This window comes from Chelonia mydas, chromosome 1 (assembly GCF_015237465.2).
Source record: "Chelonia mydas isolate rCheMyd1 chromosome 1, rCheMyd1.pri.v2, whole genome shotgun sequence".
NCBI lineage: Eukaryota > Metazoa > Chordata > Testudines > Cheloniidae > Chelonia > Chelonia mydas.
In genome coordinates this window covers 134,463,651-134,482,701 of record NC_057849.1, presented here as the reverse complement: position 1 = coordinate 134,482,701, position 19,051 = coordinate 134,463,651, and the positions used below count along the sequence as shown (strand labels likewise).

Genomic DNA, 19,051 nt, shown 5'->3' with positions numbered 1-19,051 from the left:
TTTTACGGTCAAAGTTGCCTAAAACCCATCTGCGGTAACACTCTTGGGGGTGGGGGAGGGACTGCAAAACAGCTCTCACACTCCCCTGCCCACCCTCTCAGATGTGACTAGCTTTTGGCCACTCTCACCATGCCACTATGCATAAAGCCAACATTAGGATTTTGGGGAGGATCGGTGAGGTAATAATTTAGAGGAATTGCTTCTTAACTCCATCGCCATGAGCCTTCTGCTGAAAGAGAGATGGAGCCCAAAAGTTTGTGCTGGGGTCTCTATATAGCTGCCAATATTTTGTGCAGATACAAAACAAGTGGCCTTTTTCTTTTAGGCCACAAACCCCAGGAATCAGCTGGAGGCACAGAAGCTCTGTGGCTCTGTACCATCCCTGGTAGCTCCACTCCTTAGCGTATGGCATCTCTGCTACTGATGGCTGCTCCCTGAAACTGCCTTTGAAGGGGTGATTCTACTGCACAGTCAACCCTTTTTATGGAAGAAAAAGCATATGTGTATTTCACCCTTGCATAACTCAGAAATGTTTGAATAGGTTTCCCCTTAAACTTCAGGGCTGATAGCCGGCCTAGGAAAACTTTAGCTAAGCCAAAAATACCTTTGGAGAAAGTTAAGAGCTTACACAAACAGAAGGTTTGTAATGGAAGTCTCAAGGTAGCATACCCTATACCATCTATACTGTAACAGAATAAAAGGGTAAAATATATTTTGTAATACCATATGTGGTCTGCACACATCAAAATGTTGTCCATCAGAGTCTAAATAGCCTGATTCAATACCAATGTCATGCTGTTGTAACTGTACTGACTTCCATGGAGTTTACGTCAACATCAAATTAGAGTAATGTAGTAATGAAGCGGCCCTTTGATTTAAAAATTAGCTTTCCTTATGTCTTGAAAGAAATAGCTAATGCATGATGATGCAGGTTTTGGTGTATGAGTAAGCCAGCCAGGCACCAGAGGGAGCTCACCTTCACTAAAAAGTTCTGAGGAAATAATCCTCCTGAAGTGGAGCTGAAGGACAGCAATCAACCTTTAGTAAATGAAAAGGTGAAAAACGAGCAGAGAACAGTTGAACTAAAACTTCTAATATGGCATTAAACCAGAGTAAAAATGTACTGTTACAGCATTTGACAATGTCTTTTTAAAATGGAGGGGGAAAACCATTGAAAGTCAGGAAAATCTTTTTTAATTGGAAGAATAGCTGTAAATTGGAAAAAAAAAACACCTGGGTTCTTACTATGCAATTCTTGAGTACAAGATGAACACTTCTCATACTGAACGTAAAGCGGTGCATAAAACTTCCTAGAAGGCTGTAATTCAGTGGATGCATAGTATAGTACAAACATCATAAACCACAAGGACTTAGCTCTAGAGACTTAGACATGTTAGCAATGTCTCTGTAATTGAAATAGGCGCTTCAGAAACTTGTAATATATGCAGGATAAATTTCAGAAGTTGTTAGGCTTTAGGTTGTTTGAAGAAAGGCAGAGAGGGTACATGAGATGAGGAGGAAGATTAGTGTGGGTACAATGTCTAACAATGAATTTGTTCTCTTTAAAAATGAGATTTTTCAGGAATTTGAAGCAAACTCACACTGTACAAAAACTTAGTGGTTCTCTAAAATATTAACAGATCCATAGCTGCACAGCTCAGGATGCTTTTTGACCAGGTGTCAGTAATACCTGCTGTTTGCCTGCAGACGAGACTTCCTTCTTATGGAAAAAGTCTCTATCCCTTTCTTCCATCCTCTGATTCCTGCATAAATAAAACCCAGCTGTTTGGCTATGTTCTGCGAGCAAAGTTCAGCCTTGACATGAGGACACTTATCTGTATCAACTCCAATGACTTGCCCTGCTTAATCCACCTCTGAATCTACTGTTGCCTCAGTCTTGTGATATTTGGAGGTTTTAAATGTCACCTGATCTCTGTATTTCTGCCTTCCAGCTTATGAATTTTTCCTCATCCAAAATGTCCATCTTCTCCAATGGGGCTGAAACCAAGGAAGATGGCTGCCATTTTCCTACGGTCCTGGCATGTAGACTTGAGGCTGTCTCTAATAGAGATGGGCCCCATTCTCATTGTTTTTAAAGGGAGTTGAAACTATGATACCCCAAGGAGAAACCTACAGATGTGGCCTGACAGGCTAGCCTCCTGGGCCAGGAGCTCAGGGGAGGAGGGTCCTGCGGGTCGGATGTGGCCCAGGGGCCGTAGTTTGCCCACCTCTGGCCTAGGGTGTCCCCACTCCAGGGTGCTTTCTCTGCAGTGATGATAAACTTAGTTGGTTTTACTTTTTCCTTAATGCCATCAGAGCAAAAACACTGGTATGCAGAAGATAGAGCCTTGATTAGTTTCTTCTGCAGTTTCCCTTTGTGTTGGAATTGAGACCAAAAAGAGGAATGCTGAAAGAAAAACAAAGGGAGAAAAGGAAAACATGATGATGGGAAAGGTCCATAAAGAGAAATGGAAGAAGAAGAGGAATGAGTGAGAGGCTGAGAACAAAAAGGTGTAGTGCTGATCCTAAAACTGTAATCCTTTTCAACATGGGTAATTTTGACATCAAAGATTGTGTGGCCATGTGAGTCACTACTGGGCTACTAGAACTTTCTGTTTTCTGCTACAGTGGAATAGACTAATTCTGTTGTTGTCTCACCTGTTTTCTTATGAGTGCTCTATATCTGTTAAAAACAAAACAAACAAACAAAAGGGAGCTTTTGCATAACACTTTCATCTGTCTCTCATTCTTCCAAGGTAACTTACCTGTTAGATGGTGGCTCTATGGCCCTCAAGTTGCAGTGGGGGAGATTTAGGTTGGATATTAGGAAAAACTTTTTCACTAGGAGGGTGGTGAAACACTGGAATGTGTTACCTAGGGCGGTGGTGGAATCCCCTTCCTTAGAAGTTTTTAAGGTCAGGCTTGACAAAGCCCTGGCTGGGATGATTTAGTTGGGATTGGTCCTGCTCTGGGCAGGGGGTTGGACTAGATGGTCTCCAGAGGTCCCTTCCAATTCTGTTATTCTATGATTCTATGAAGATTTTTGTGGACATGCTGGTAGATTGAACCCAGGAGATTTACAGGTATGGGAAAGTGGGCAGAAAGGAATCGTTGACATCTTAATCCTAAACAATGACTACTTGTGCCTTTTCATTTGAATTTGTGAAGAACCTACGGCTGAGGAACACTACCCCTCTTTCTGTTATAAGAGAAATTGAAACTGGCTGCTTTTCAACTCAGCCACTATATTGCACTCTGTTGTCATATGGTTAGATAAATTCCCAGCATGCCATATTACCATGGGAAACTTCATATTTTTCTATTTAAAATCTCTGCTAAAGTAGATTAACAATAAATTATATTATTTCAGTGCAGCACTTCAACATTTGAAATCAATAGATAAACTAAATGTTAGGAAAGATTATTGTTTATCTAATCTGTCTTCTAACCAGACAAAAGCTTTAGGCATATTAACTTGTCCAATTTAATGAAATTCGAGTGTGTTTTCTCTTCTCCATTTTCTAAAATTTAATGTCTGTGTTGTGTATTCTGTTCCTTCTATATCATCTTTCTAGTAGATGACAGCCGGGCGGGGTATTCTTCATGCAGAGATGCTCTGCTCAGAAGAACCAGCACATGCTCTGCAACTCTGGGTCAATTTGAGAAGTTCAGAGAAAATGGTGGAACCACAATACCAAGAACTGAAAAACAAAGACTTCCCCAAACCCTCCAAGAATGGTGTGACTGTGTCCGTCATTTCAGGAGAGGCACTGGGTGTAAAGGTAAACTGTGATCATTGGTACAACTGGTGACTATGTACAAGTAATATTTACATTTGAAGCTTTAACTATTTATCATATATTTGCTGACAAGTTTAAACATCAAATGTTTTGTCAGCTCACTTTTGTTGTGAAAGGAGAGATCCTGTGAGTTTTATAAACATTCTTTGAAGGTTGCAGTTATATGGTAATTGTTCCATCTTGTCTTTTCTGTTTGGTAAGATATGTTTCTTGTAAGAAAATGCTGCATTACATGTTATTCCCTTAAGTAATGTACTATAAATCATGCATATGACACAGTTCTCCACTCAAAAAGAGCAAAGTCTGTGTGCTAGGCAGAAGATTCCTTGGCCTTTTGGAGGGATGCAGTTAACTGTCAGTTAACACGCCCTAAAACAAGAAATGTTGTTGCAGCCCTTACTCACATGCGTAGTCCCTTTTAATTCAATGGGACCATTTGCATGAGTAGGGCTATTCAATATAAGGGTTGCAAGTTCAGGCCCTTAAACGTATATGAAGAGCTAAATAATGTTTCTGCAACAGGCTGGCAGTTCATCTGAAGCAACCCATCCTGTTAGCACGGTTTGCTCTTGTTGGGATCAAAGCAAGTTGGGAAAGGCAGGTGCTTAACTGTTCAGCTGCAGTAGTGTGTGGGGAGGGCATAGGGATCTCAATTCTCTAGTCCCGTGTTCAACCATGTTGGGGGCAAACACCTTTTGTTGGGATGCACAAGTGGTGTGGTGAGCAGGCTGGCTAGTGGTGCCGGCAACAGTATAGTGGACCCTGCGGGCCTCGTTCTATCATGCCTTGCGCTTTGTGTAATCATTGACATCTATGCAAAGTGGGTGTGAAATGCATCAGATCAGAATAGCAGCATTTCACACTCACTAGCACAGATGCAAATGATTATGCAAGGCATTGGGGAATCAGGCCCAGAATGAGCATATCTGCTTGGGGCCATGACCCGAACCACTCAGAGTGCCTGGGTGGCGGCACTGTGAGGAGCACGTAGCAAATGGCTCTTCTGGGCACACTGCCCCACATTTCCAGCACCCAAACAGACTGTGTCTCTTTGGAAATCATAACGCTTCAAGCCATCTCTGCTCTCACCTTTGCAAAAGGCAAAACAAGTTCCCATAGTCTCTGTACTCACTGGAGTCCAGCTGTATTTGAACCTTCTTTTTAAAATTTTGGCTGACTAACTGAATGTTGGCTGAATATATATTGACTAGGACCTGATTCCCCCATTGGCTTGCCCTTTGTATGGTCATGTAACATTTCTGAATCAAAATGGTAGCATTTTACAGCCATTCTGCACAAGGGGTATGGCAGTGGAGAATCAAGCCCTGAAACTATTCATAACATTTTCCCTGCTGACACTTCACAACAATGGATATCACTATTGTGCATGAAGTAAAGCTTCATGTTAATGATCAGTTAAAGGAGAATTTGGGGACTTTAGACCTGTAAATTCCTTTTGACAGATCTTAGTGTGTACTTGTAATTCCTATTAATGGAAATTACGTGCAGCAGAAGGAAAGCTATAAAATGCTTAGATTTGTACTGGAAAAAGCAAGTTTTTGCAAACAGTGACCAGATAAGAATTGGTACCAGAGCAATTTCTAGATATTATTAGGGCAATTTGAAATATCAAACTCAACTTATTTGTTAAGTCTATGTGATTATGAAGTGTCTATTCCCTGTGTTTTTCTTTCAGCTGCAAGTAGACTTGTTGTGGAATGGACGCCAAGTAACCAATGAAATATTATTGTTTCACATTTCAAGTTCTGCTTTGAACTCATATTTACTAAAACCAGGAAAATTAATATAATTAAATCTTGGTTATTTTCATGGCAAACGATGAAGGTTCATAATCTTGGTATTTGAATCAATCTTTTTATTAGGCGTTTTATAAGCTAGTTAAATTGCACATAAATCTAGCAGCATATGAAAAAAATTGAGCCAATGTCCTCATATACATAATGTTACTAAGAGAAGACATGCCTTTGTAATCTACTGGAATGTGCATTGTAAAGGAAGACTGAGCTTTTGTATTTGCAGACAAGGTTACAAAGAAAAAACAAACTACACAGCTGGCTAGGCTGGGGCCAACTGCCTACACGTAGTGCTTGTGAGCCCGTCCCCTCCCTTTCCAAGGTGAATCCTGACCACTCCATTTTGCCTCTACATTCCACTGCTCTCATTAAACTGACCGTTACCTTGTAGAAGCAGGGCAGCAGACAGTTGTCTCTTTCAGAATGCTTGTATATTTTTCATCCACACCTAGGGGCAGTTCAATCTTGATGCCCATTGAAATCTGGGCCTCACATGGGACTGCCAAGAAATCGCATGAGCTGGAGTGATTACATCAGTCCTGCTTGAATCCTTGTACCACCTCCCTCCTTTCTACTGCATCAAGTTTGGTCTTTGATCCTTGCTGTCAGGGCCCTACAGGAATGCCCCTGCCTAATTATCCAACCCTTAATTCAATGAGGCTGCATGGGTGGTGTAAGCAGGGTGGAATTTGGCCATCAGATTATACCCTTTTGGGTCCAGAACACTTGTTGTCTTACCCTACTGGACTGTAAATCACCTAGTACATTTTGGCACTACATAATTTTATACTGGGAGGTGGGTTGGAAGAGAACAGTCAACATGCACAACAGGAATAGTTTGTCTTGGACAACTCCTCTAGCAAGTCCATACTTGCATCTTTTAAAAGAATGATTCCTAGTCCCCTACTAAGAGCAAGTATGGCTGGTCATTTCCTAACTAAGGAAGTGTGAAGTAACTGGTTCCATCTGTAGCTGCAGACATTTAAATGAAGAGATGGGTGTGACAGGATCCCCAAAGTGCAGCCTGGGACCGTGGGACTGCTATGCCCCCTGAACTCTCTCCAGCCTGAGCCATCTCTCTCAATGCCTTGCTAGTGATGAGCAGCAAACCCCTCCAGGTGCTGTTATCACTCAGCACAACTGCATATGGAGCCCAACACTCAGTAGATTGCATGAATGCTCCCAGAGCCATTCATGAATCACACAGAGAAAGGCACCAGCGCAATCCCCCCACACCAGCTCCCAGCACTGTACCCCAGGAATATACTTGCACTCTTCAAGACAAGCCATGTACATTTATTAATTGGTTCACCACTTCATCATTGAAAAGTGGATATACACCAGCCTTTGCAAAACCTGAGCAGATCTGCCACACACTTCATACAAACCCACTGGTAAACATAAGCAGTAAAACAAATTTATTGACTACAGAAGATAGATTTTAAGTGATATTAGATGATAGGCAAAAAGTCAGAGTTAGTTACCAAAATAAAATAAAATATAAGCACACAATCTAAACTCTCAACCCTATTAGACTGGGCAACATCTAGATTAAGCAGTTTTTCTCACCCCACTGGATATTGCGGTCCTTAATATACAGATTTGGCCCAGGTTTACGGGACAGTCTCCTCTGTTGGAGTCCTGTCTTTGTCTTTGTTGCTTGCAGCAAAGGTGGGGGAAGGAGAAAGGCCCAGCATGTGGCCACCGTGTTCTGTTTTATACTTTTAGTCCCATGTGCTTGGGGAGCACAAATCCAGGCATGTCTGGGGGGTATTGCTGAGTCTCCAGGCAAGGTTGAGCATTTCTCCTGGTGTGGCCTCATGCAGGTGAGTCATTGAATTGTAGCTCCCTTCTTGGACAATGGTTGTTGATGGTTTGTTTGACACGCTGCTCAGGTGTTGGTTACTTTCTTTGCTGTTGCCTCTGAGGAGCTAATATCTGGCTGATTCCCCAATGTACAGCATGTTTTAGTGACAACCATATAGCACAATTCTCATAACTTCATATGCATTAAAGATATACATATATGGATAGAGAAATGACTTTCAGCAGATCATAACCTTTCCCCTGATACCTTACACAGCATGCTTTAAATGTAAGATCACGATGATATAAAACTGAGGAATATGGGGGTTACAGGATGCTCCTCCAAGGTATAGAATGTCACAATGGGGAAAAAGTAAACAGTTTCAGGAACGCTCAGTAAGGCATAATCATCTTGTTGCGTTTTTTCTTGTCATCATTTTTGTTTGTTTTTGTGATCGGCACAATGCCTGTGTGGAACGTTGAGCAGGAATGAGTTAACTTTTCTGCTACACAAATATAGCTTGGTGCAGGTACTCCATTTCTGTTAAGGCTGCTCTTGAGACATAGAGAATGTACATGGTAGCATAGAGTATGGAATTTCTGTCGCCTTCTCTCAGTGGACATCAATGAACAAGGAAATAGGCTTTTGGGGAGTGGCTTTGCAGATGATAGCCTGCTACTATGGGTCCCCTGAAAGGCATTCATTGTGAACATCTTCTACAATATTTTCTACAAACTAGTATTTTATTTATTTCACAGGTCCCTTTATTTTAAGAAGTAGATACTCTCCCAAGGAATATCCATACTTCCAAGTCAAACTGTTCCCCATGAGCTTTGATCTTACAACTACAAGCATGAAGTGCTGCAACTTCATTTGTAACTCAGAATTGCCAAACAAACAGTGCTGCAGAATGCACACAGCTCAATTGGTCCAAAATCTTAGTAATGTTGATCTTGCCTGTGCTCTTGCTTATTCAGGGTGCAAGTCCTTGACATAGGGCTTGTCTTCACAATGGAGGTAAGTCGACCTGAGTTACGCTACTCCAGCTAGATGAATAAAGTAATGTAATTTAGGTCAGCTTACCCCGGTGTCTTCACTGCATTGCATCAACAGGAGACACTCTCTGATTGACTTCCCTTACTCTTCTCGGGGAGCGGGAGTCCTGGGGTCGACTGGAGAGCGCTCTGCCATTGATTTAGCAGGTCTTTACTAGACCCGCTAAATCAGTTTCTGCTGCATCGATTGCAGCAGCGTCGATCTCCCCATAGTGAAGACCAGCCCATAGTTACCCGGAAATTACATTCCCACCTACTAGGATGGGATCAAATATACTCTTACATCGAAATAAAAATATTTGACTCACTACAGCATCATTATCAATATAATGGATAATAGTGAGAATAAACACACATCTGGTGCTCCACATTTGTACCTGGTGCTCCAAAAATATGAATTTACAGTAGGACCTCTCCACCAGAGCAACAGAAGATGGAACTGGTCTACAAACGTTGTGCATAATATTGTGTCAGAGATGCAGTACCGAAATGATGCTGGTTTTCTTCCAAATGGAAGAATTTATCTTATGCTATAAAGAAAGACCACTTATTCTCTGACTCATGGTTTGACTGGGTATCTTGTGGAGATTGTGCCGTTAGAAGCTGCTCAGCCAGGTAGAGGACACATAGACACTTGGATGTCCAAGGTGTTCTTTTGCCACTGCTAGGTAGTTGGTGGAGCCTCTTCTATCTATAGAGAAGCTAAAAGGGACTACACTGCTCAGATGGAGCAGGATTTCAGGCAACACAGGCCATCCACATATACTCCTCTGTAAAACACCTTCTGCTGTTTCCACCCATAGTGTTTAGAACCCACATACTTGAGGTCTGCCCTCCTGGAATAATAGCCTGTCAACTAAAACAAAGGGTGTAGAATGGACTGATTGCACAATAGGATGGTTACTAAACAAATACACCAGAAAACTGCTATATTATTTAGTTTTTACAAAACACACCAATTAAAAGTTCTCAGTCTAACTTCATGGTTAAGATGGGAGAAGAGGCTGCTGCAAGAGAGAAGGAAGAGAAGCCCTGACGATTTTGATTCCTTCAGTTGCTATGGCCAAAAGAAACTGGTAGGGTTGGGGCTGATGCTCTTTGTATGGTATTACCTTGCACCAAAACAGCAAGTCCTGCATGGGGGCATGTGTGCAGCCACTGCCTTGCAGAAGTTTCTGAATTTCAGAGCTGAGCGCATTAATACTCCTAAGTGTGAGGGATCTATACTGACAATATCTGAAGGAGTAATAAACCTTTCGACAACACCAAGTCCCTTAAGAGTAAAAAATCAATGGGACAGTCTCAGACTTCCAAATAGCCAACTGTCTTCCAGCCAAAATTCAGTGCTATGCTTAAAAACAATCTCTTAAATAGTCATTGGAATAGAAGAATGGTGAATAAGACAATAAATTGCAGTCACTGGGTCTATTGCTACACTCAGAATGTTGGACAGAGTGTTAACTTTTGCCTGCCAAAAACTCTGTATTTTGATGCAGGAGCAAGTCCAGCAGCAGGGAGTATCCCTTGATAATCTGCATTTAGGAAATCAGTCTGAGAACCTGAAATCTATCACATTAAAACGCAAAATCCACAAAAAATAATAAAATAAACTACATTGGCGTGTACCTTGTAATAACAGTATCTGTTCAGGTATAGCTACAGATATTCTCTTCTCACTCTGGAGAGGTAGCATCTGTTGTGTAGGGGGCACAATCTACTGGAAACTATCCACAACTCATTTTGGGTGTCTCCCTAACTCTCTCTTCTTACACATAGACCATAAGAATGATATCTGTTCTGTAAGACTTCCATGCTGTGCAGATATGAAACTATTAAAGTGGGGAAACTCCTTTTTTTAATGATGTAGAAAAGGAAGATCAGATGCTTCTGTTCTCCCTGTCCGAACACAAGAACAAGGGGAAGTTCAGTGAAACTGGAAGGTGATAAATTCCAAACTGACAAAGGGAAATACTTTTTATGCAATGTGTAATTAGACTGTGGAACTCATTGCCACAGGAAGTTGTTGATGCCAAAAAATAACAAGATTCAAAGCAGGACTGGAAATTGTATAGAGATAACAAGAATATCCAGAGTTATGTTTATTGCTAACAAAAATTTTGGAAAGGATATTTAAACCTCATGCCACAGAACTGAAGCCAATCACTAACTATTAGAGATCAGGATAAGACCTAACGTGGGAGGCCAGTTATCCAACATCTTTCTGATGTGGGGTTCTTACACTATCCTCTGAAGTGCCTATTGCTGGCCATTGCTGGAGACAGGGTGTTGGACTAGGTAGATTTTGGGTCTGATCCAGTATGACAATTCCTTTGTACACAGCACATAGAAACAAAGGGACAGTCTCCACTATACTCCATTTGAAATGAGCTAAAATTCCCTTGGACGACTCAAAGTATGCTAGGTTTCAGAGTAGCAGCCGTGTTAGTCTGTATTTGAAAAAGAAAAGGAGTACTTGTGGCACCTTAGAGACTAACAAATTTATTTGAGCATAGGCTTTTGTGAACTACAGCTCACTTCATCTGATGCATTCATTGAATGCATTCACTGAAGGACGACGCATCACTCTCACAGATCTTGGGAGACAGGCCAGTCCTTGCTTACAGACAGCCCCCTAACCTGAAGCAAATACTCACCAGCAACCACACACCACACAACAGAACCACTAACCCAGGAACCTATCCTTGCAACAAAGCCCGTTGCCAACTCTGTCCACACATCTATTCAGGGGACACCATCATAGGGCCTAATCACATCAGCCACACTATCAGAGGCTCGTTCACCTGCGCATCTACCAATGTGATATATGCCATCATGTGCCAGCAATGCCCCTCGGCCATGTACATTGGTCAAACTGGACAGTCTCTACGTAAAAGAATAAATGGACACAAATCAGACATCAAGAATTATAACATTCAAAAACCAGTTGGAGAGCACTTCAATCTCTTTGGTCACTCGATTACAGACCTAAAAGTTGCAATTCTTGGACAAAAAAACTTCAAAAACAGACTCCAATGAGAGACTGCTGAATTGGAATTAATTTGCAAACTGGACACAATTAACTTAGGCTTGAATAGAGACTGGAAGTGGATGGGTCATTACACAAAGTAAAATTATTTCCCCATGTTTATTCCACCCCGCACTGTTCCTCAGACATTCTTGTCAACTGCTGGAAATGGCCCACCTTGATTATCACTACAAAAGGTCCCCCCCTCCCGCTCTCCTGCTGGTAATATCTCACCTTAAGTGATCACTCTCGTTACAGTGTGTATGGTAACACCCATTGTTTCATGTTCTGTATGTATATAAATCTCCCCACTGTATTTTCCACTGAATGCATCCGATGAAGTGAGCTGTAGCTCACAAAAGCTTATGCTCAAATAAATTTGTTAGTCTCTAAGGTGCCACAAGTACTCCTTTTCAAAGTATGTTGTTTTTCTTCTGAGCTTATGTACATATTAATATATGCATGTTGTAGGCAGTCACCTAATGAAGCTCTGGACAATGTGGATCACTTCTGCTATCTCTGCTCAATTCTTACCAGCTCACTTATCCTTGATAGGGAACTTTTGATGCTAGAATCAGCAAAGCTTCTATTACCTTTGGCAAACTTACCTCATGTATTTGGAGCAACAAGTTGCTAAACCTGAACACAAAGGTGGCTGTTTATCAGGCTTGTGTCCTGAGTACCCTCCTTTATGTTGGTGAAAGCTGGGTAATGTACTCCAAGCAGGAGTGGAGATTCAACAGTTTCCACCTCCGCTGTCTTAGAAAAATCCTTGGAGTTACTTGGGACAAACGGATCACCAATGATGAGATCCTTGAGACAACTGGCCTACAGTCTATGTAAACTACGCTGGACATTTGCAGGCTTCACTGGTTGGGGCATGTCGAGCACGTGCCTCAAGATTGTCTGCCGAAGGCTGTGCTGTACAGTTAACTTAAGAACTGCTCGCGACGCAGAGGAAGGCTAAAGCTCCGATACATCAACAAGGTGAAGCAAGGCCTCAAGAAATTCAGCATTCCCACTGACCGCTGGGGAAAATCCTTCCCAAAATTGTTCAGATTGGAGAAGCTGGGTTAAGACTGGTGCAGTCACTGCAGAGAGCCATCAGACAGACCAGGCTGAGGCTTGCAGGTGAGCCAGGAAGCAGAGTATGCTTCAACTTTCATCAGGCAAGCATAGGCACTGACTTCTAATGGCGCTGGTGGATGCTTGACCCCCCTCTGCCCCCAGCCCTGCCCCGACTCCACTGCACCCCGCCCCCTCCTGTCCCCATTCCAACCCCTTCCCCAAAGTCCCTGCCCCAACTCCACCCCCTCCCTGCCCCTATTCGACTCTTTCTCCAAATCCCCGCCCTGGCCCCGCCTCCTCCCCTGAGCGTGCCACGTTCCTGCTCCTCCCCCCTCCCTCCCAGAGCTTGCTACTGCTGTTTGGCGGCAGCAAGCGCTGGGAGGGATGGGGGAGGAGTGGGGATGCGGCGCACTCAGGGGAGGACGAGGAGGTGGGGGTAGAGGTGGGGGGGAGTTTGGCTGCCGGTGGAGCACCCTGGAGCTCTGGAGCACCCATGGAGTCGGTGCCTATGCAGGCAAGTGGACCTATAGCCACCATGCGAAGGTTTGTTGCTCGTGCATCAGGCTCTTTTCCCATACCATTGCTAAGCACCCTGATGGACCGACTTTGTCATGTCTCCTTTCATCTGCCAGGATGTTGGATGTCCGTACCCATATAGCATACTGTGCGATGTCTTCATCTTAGGATATGGCATTCTTTCTGAAGGAGAGGTTCAGATGAGCAAAACTGTAGAACAAAAAATAGAGTTCATGTCACCCGCACTGAGAATTAGTGTTTGGTGGAGGTGGAGAAGCTACTAGGAGAGGCTGTTCTAGATTTGAGTTTGACAAATAGGGAGGAACTGGTTAAGAATTTGAAAGTGGAAGGCAGCTTGAGTGAAAGTGATCATGAAATGATAGATAGAGTTCATGATTCTAAGGAATGGTAGGAGGAAGAACAGCCAATGGATTCCAAGAAGGCAGACTTTAGCAAACTCAGAGAGTTGGTAGGTAAGATCCCAGGGGAAGCAAGTCTAAGGGGAAAAACAATTGAAGACAGTTGACAGTTTTTCAAAGAGACATTATTAAGGCCACAAGAGCAAACTATCCTACTGCATAGGAAAGATAGGAAGTATGGCAAGAGACCACCCTAGCTTAACCAGGAAATCTTCAATGATCTAAAAATCAAAAAAGAGTCCTACGAAAAGTGGAAACTAGGTCAAATTACAAAGGATGAATATAAACAAATAACACAAGTATGTAGGGACAAAATTAGAGAGGCCAAGGCACAAAATGAGATCACACTAGCTAGAGAAATAAAGGGTAACAATAAAACATACTACAAATACATTAGAAGCAAGAGGAAGACCAAGGACAGGGTAGGCCCATTACTTAATGAGGGGGGGAAAATAATAACAGAAAATGTGGAAATGGCAGAGGTGCTTAATGACTTATTTGTTTCGGTTTTCACCGAGAAGTTTGGTGGTGATTGGACGTCTAACATAGTGAATGCCAGTGAAAATGAGGTAGGATCAGAGGGTAAAATAGGAAAAGACAAGTTAAAAATTACTTAGACAAGTTAGATGTCTTCAAGTCACCAGGGCCTAATGAAATGCATCCTAGAATACTCAAGGAGCTGACTGAGGAGATATCTGAGCCATTAGTGATTATCTTTGAAAAGTCATGGAAGACAGGAGAGATTCCAGAAGACTGGAAAAGGGCAAATATAGTGCCAATCTATAAAAAGGGAAATAAGGACAACCTAGGGAATTACAGGCCAGTCATCTTAACTTCTGTACCCAGAAAGATTATGGAGCAAATAATTAAGCAATCAATTTCCAAACATCTAGACGATAATAAGGTGATAAGTAACAGCATGGATTTTTCAAGAACAAATTGTGGCAAACCAGCTTGATAGTTTTCTTTGACAGGTAACAAGCCTTGTGGATGGGGGGAAGTGGTAGTAAAGCTTTTGATACTGTCTTGCATGACTGTCTCATAAACAAACTAGGGAAATACAACCTAGCTGGAGCTACTATAAGGTGGGTGCAAAATTGGTTGGAAAACCATTCCCAGAGAGTAGTTATCAGTGGTTTGCAGTCATGCTGGAAGGGCATAACGAGTGGGGTCCCGCAGGGATCAGTTCTGTTCAATATCTTCTTCAATGATTTAGATAATGGCAGAGAGAGTACATTTATAAAGTTTGCAGATGATACCAAACTGGGAGGGGTTGCTAGCACTTTGGAGGATAGGATTATAATTCAAAATGATCTGGACAAACTGGAGAAATGGTTTGAAGTAAATAGGATGAAATTCAATAAGAACAAATGCAAAGTACTCCACTTGGGAAGGAACAATCAGTTGCACACATACAAAATGGGAAATGACTGCCTAGGAAGGAGTACTGCAGAAAGGGATCTGGGAGTCATAGTGGATCACAAGCTAAATATAAGTCAACAGTGTAACACTCTTGGAGAAAAAAAAGCAAACATCATTCTGGGACGTATTAGCAGCAGTGTTGTAAGTAAGACATGAGAAGTAATTCTTCTACTCTACTCCATACTGATTAGGCTTCAGCTGAAGTATTGTGTCCAGTTCTGGGTGCCACATTTCAGGAAAGATGTGGACAAATTGGAGAAAGTCCAGAGAAGAGCAAGAAAAATGATTAAAGGTCTAAAAAACATGACCTATGAAGGAAGATTGAAAAAATTGGGTTTGTTTTGTCTGGAGAAGAGAAGACTGAGAGGAGACATGACAACAGTTTTCAAGTACATAAAAGATTGTTACAAGGAGGAGGGAGAAGAATTGTTTGTCTTAACCTCTGAGGAGAGGACAAGAAGCAATGGACTTAAATTGCAGCAAGGGAGGTTTAGGTTGGACATTAGGAAAAACTTCCTGTCAGGATGGTTGAGCACTGGAATAAATTGCCTAGGGAGGTTGTGGAATCTTCTTCACTGGAGATTTTTAAGAGCAGGTTAGACAAACACCTGTCAGGAATGGTCTAGATAATACTTAGTCCTGCCATGAGAGCAGGGGACTGGACTAGGTGACCTCTCGAGGTCCCTTCCAGTCCTATGATTCTATGATAATTTATTGCTTATACCCCATAAGATGATGGACTCTTAGCTAAACTTCCACCTCATAACAATTATGTTGAAAACCTCTGCTATGCTGTGTTTTGCACAAAGTGATAGTGAGGCTTGCGTTGTTCAGTATCTGATCTAATAGATTAACTACTCGTGGCAGAAGCTTCAGGTGTAAGGCAGAATCTCTTTTATTTATCTGTGTATGTTTCAAACGTGTTACTTATTATTTATTTGTATTACCATAGCACCTAGGAGCCCTAGTCATGGACCAGGACCCCGCTGTGCTAGGTGATGTACAAACAGGGTATGTCTACATGACAGCAGGGAGGTGTGATTCCCAATGTGGATTGATAGACTCCTGCTAGTTTTGCTCAAGCTAGCACATGAAAAAGCAGTATGGATGTTGCTGCCTGGGTGGTGGCTTGGGCTAGCTGGCTGACCTCAGACCCAGGGGGTCAGGCGGGCTTGGACTTGGGCAGCTAGCATGAGCTGCTGGGCTTGCAGTAATGTCCTACTCTGTACCCTTGGCTATTGCTCTTCTGCCAGACTCTCTGAAGAGTCTCCTACCAGCTCTTGCCTCATCCCTGTTTCTCCATGACTAAAGAACAATTCATGCCTTTCATTTCCTGCCTTGCTTGCACGAACAGTTGTGACCCAGAACTAAATCCTCAGAATTCCTTGCCTTAAAGGGCTACACTGGCTGTGCCTGTGTTTACATGGCCAGCATCCTGTTGCAGAATGTCAGAGATGGAAAAGACTATTGAGTGCTCCAGAACTTCTCCTTGCCAGTAAAGAACCATGTGTTCAGGCACGGTATTGCAGAAGTTTTTTCAGCTTAGTACCCCCTCTAGCCATTTTTGTTCCACAGCGATCTGTCATTTTCCATGGGCTAGCCCTCCAGCCAGGTCACTACTTAGTGCATTCTCCTGCCGGCCCTTAAGGCCAGGGCACCTCATCACACTTTCCTTAAAAGATTATTCAGGACATCTCACTGTTAGGAAGTATTTCCTATTATTTTGCCAGTGTTTCCTATTGATGATATCATTCCATTACTCCTAGTTCATGCACCCAGTTAAGACACTAAATAAAAATATTGCCAACCCTTAGTTTCAGAAATCATGAATAGGCCTTAAAAATCATGAGATTTAAATTAAATAATACATTTGGGGCTCTTTTTATTTGCCTTCTGACTTCTGAGCCTTTAGAGTGCACATGGATTACGTTTTCAAGCTTGTCTCCACAAATATAGGAGCTAGATGCTTTGGTTGGTTGGTTGACTGATTTATAAGGAATGCTGAGATTCTCATAATCACATGAGTCCAGGAGCTGGGGCTTTAAGAAAAACACCAAATATCAAGATGTTGTTTTCTCCAGGTTTCTTCCCATCCTTCTGATCTAAATCCCTTTGTATGATTTTTATGTCCTGACTGCTGTTTGCAACTCCTCACAGATTAGTAGCATCGGCAAACTTCATAAACACACTATTTCTTCACTTTTCCAGATCATAAATTTACACATTACAAAAAAACAGATTTAGCACTGATCCCTGCACCACCTATTAGCTATCTCTCCATAACTCTGTACCGTTGCCATTTTTACCCTTCCTTTCCTGTTGACAGGTTTTCAAACCACATGACAGTGTTCCTATCCTAGCCAATTCACATTAATTTTGTAAGATTTTGTAAGACACACGGGTCGTCTACAGAGTGGGGTAATGCACTCTATGGGGATGTGATTTCTAAAATGCATGAATGTATTGTGCATTAATGGTCCATGTAGACCTGCTGATGCTCTAAAGGTACTAACTAAAGATACGTTAAAGCATACTAGGAACCATTAGTGCACATCGGCAAGGTCTACACAGACCAATTAATGTGCAACATGTGCGTGCTTTAGAGCACATTACCTCTTCCATAGAGCACATTACCTCTCCACGTAGGCAAGCCCACAGTATGAAATGCTTTGCTGTAATCCAAGAATGATATTTATTGCATTTCCTTCAACCACTAGTCGCGTATGTATGTCGAAAAGCAATCATGAGAAAACAGTGAGCATAAGTAAATAAAGATGGAAGGTGTAGATTTACATAAGGTATATATAATCAAGACCTCACTCTTAAGTAATATGGCAGAAACAGTATTCACAGCTGAGGCCTCCACGTCTCACATAGGTATTTTCCTTCTGCCATTCATGTAAATGGGTTTCATCTGTGTGAAGTACTGCAAATATGGCCAAAATAATGAGATACCCTTGGGATTTTATGGTTTTCATTGCCAGATGAAGCAATTGTCTGTTTACAAAAAGGCGGGGAAATAGTATAACTGAAGTCACTAAAGTCTGAGTTGGATACTAAACTAGATGAACCACTGGTCTGATCCAATATGACAATTTCTATATCCCTTTGAAGCATACATGACATTATGAGAAGGCACGTTTTAGTTCCACCTTTTGCCCATTGCTCTTGTTCCTACCTCAGTACTCTGTACATTGGACAAGAGAGGGAGGCTCTGAATTAATAGTCCTGATCTCCTCTTCTTTCACAGGTCATTTTCTATCAGGTTTCAAGATTTAATAATGGGCTCTTCAGTCTGGCAGAGAAAGATATAACATGATCCAATGGCTGGAAGTTGAAGCTAGACAAATTCAGTCTGGAAATAAGATGCCAATTTTTAAAGATGAGAGTAATTAACCATTGGAACAATTTACCAAAAGTTGTGGTAGATTCTCCATTCCTGAGAATTTTTAAATCAAGGTTGAATGGTTTTCTAAAAGATACTCTCTAGGAATAATTCTGGAAACGTTCTATGGCCTGTGTTATAGAAGAGGTTATAATCATAATGGTCGCTTCTGACTTAGAATCTATGAGCATGTCCCGATTATACGCATTTAAAATAAGCAGGCCCTTTAAGGGGAAGAATAGTGTTTTCTCCAAATCCCTCCGACATGACGTCAGATTTGTCAGCTCCTTTAATTTTATTTGTGAGTGTTGTGATAGTTGGTCATTCGCTCAAGGCCCTAGCTCCTGGAGTCAGATTATTAGGTGAAAATCTCAGCTTTTATTTATTTTTAAAGGAAATTTCTAGCCTCAATGGTTGTAGAGAAAATCTTAAAAAATTGTAGTTCAGAAACTAGAAGGGAAATTTAAAATAAAAATCTTACTAATTTTTACACCTTGTGATTTTTAGGCCAGTCTCATGATTTTGGGGAGTCTGACCGATTTTTTTTTTTGTAACACTTGGGGTTCTGTACTAGGTAGTCAGACCAAATCTATCCATGCAATACCAAAAAGAGACAGAAACTTTCATCCTGACCCTCTGTCTAGCAAAAGGCACTAGCTTGATCTACCAACCTCAGGATACCACAGATGGATCGGACCACATAAGTTCCCCAATATTTTAAGATGCAGAATCCCTGTTAA

At 41.9% G+C, this 19,051-nt stretch overlaps 1 protein-coding gene across 1 annotated transcript in view; it reads left to right on the top strand.

Annotated features, from left to right (window-relative positions):
- The first annotated feature begins 1,976 nt into the window (after positions 1-1,976).
- PIR (pirin) overlaps positions 1,977-19,051 on the top strand; it is a 62,202-nt gene continuing 45,127 nt past the window's right edge. Inside the window, 4 exon segments of the mRNA XM_007070527.1 lie at positions 1,977-2,033; positions 2,757-2,790; positions 3,034-3,083; positions 3,576-3,782. Of these exon segments, the coding sequence (XP_007070589.1) occupies positions 1,977-2,033; positions 2,757-2,790; positions 3,034-3,083; positions 3,576-3,782 (348 nt within the window).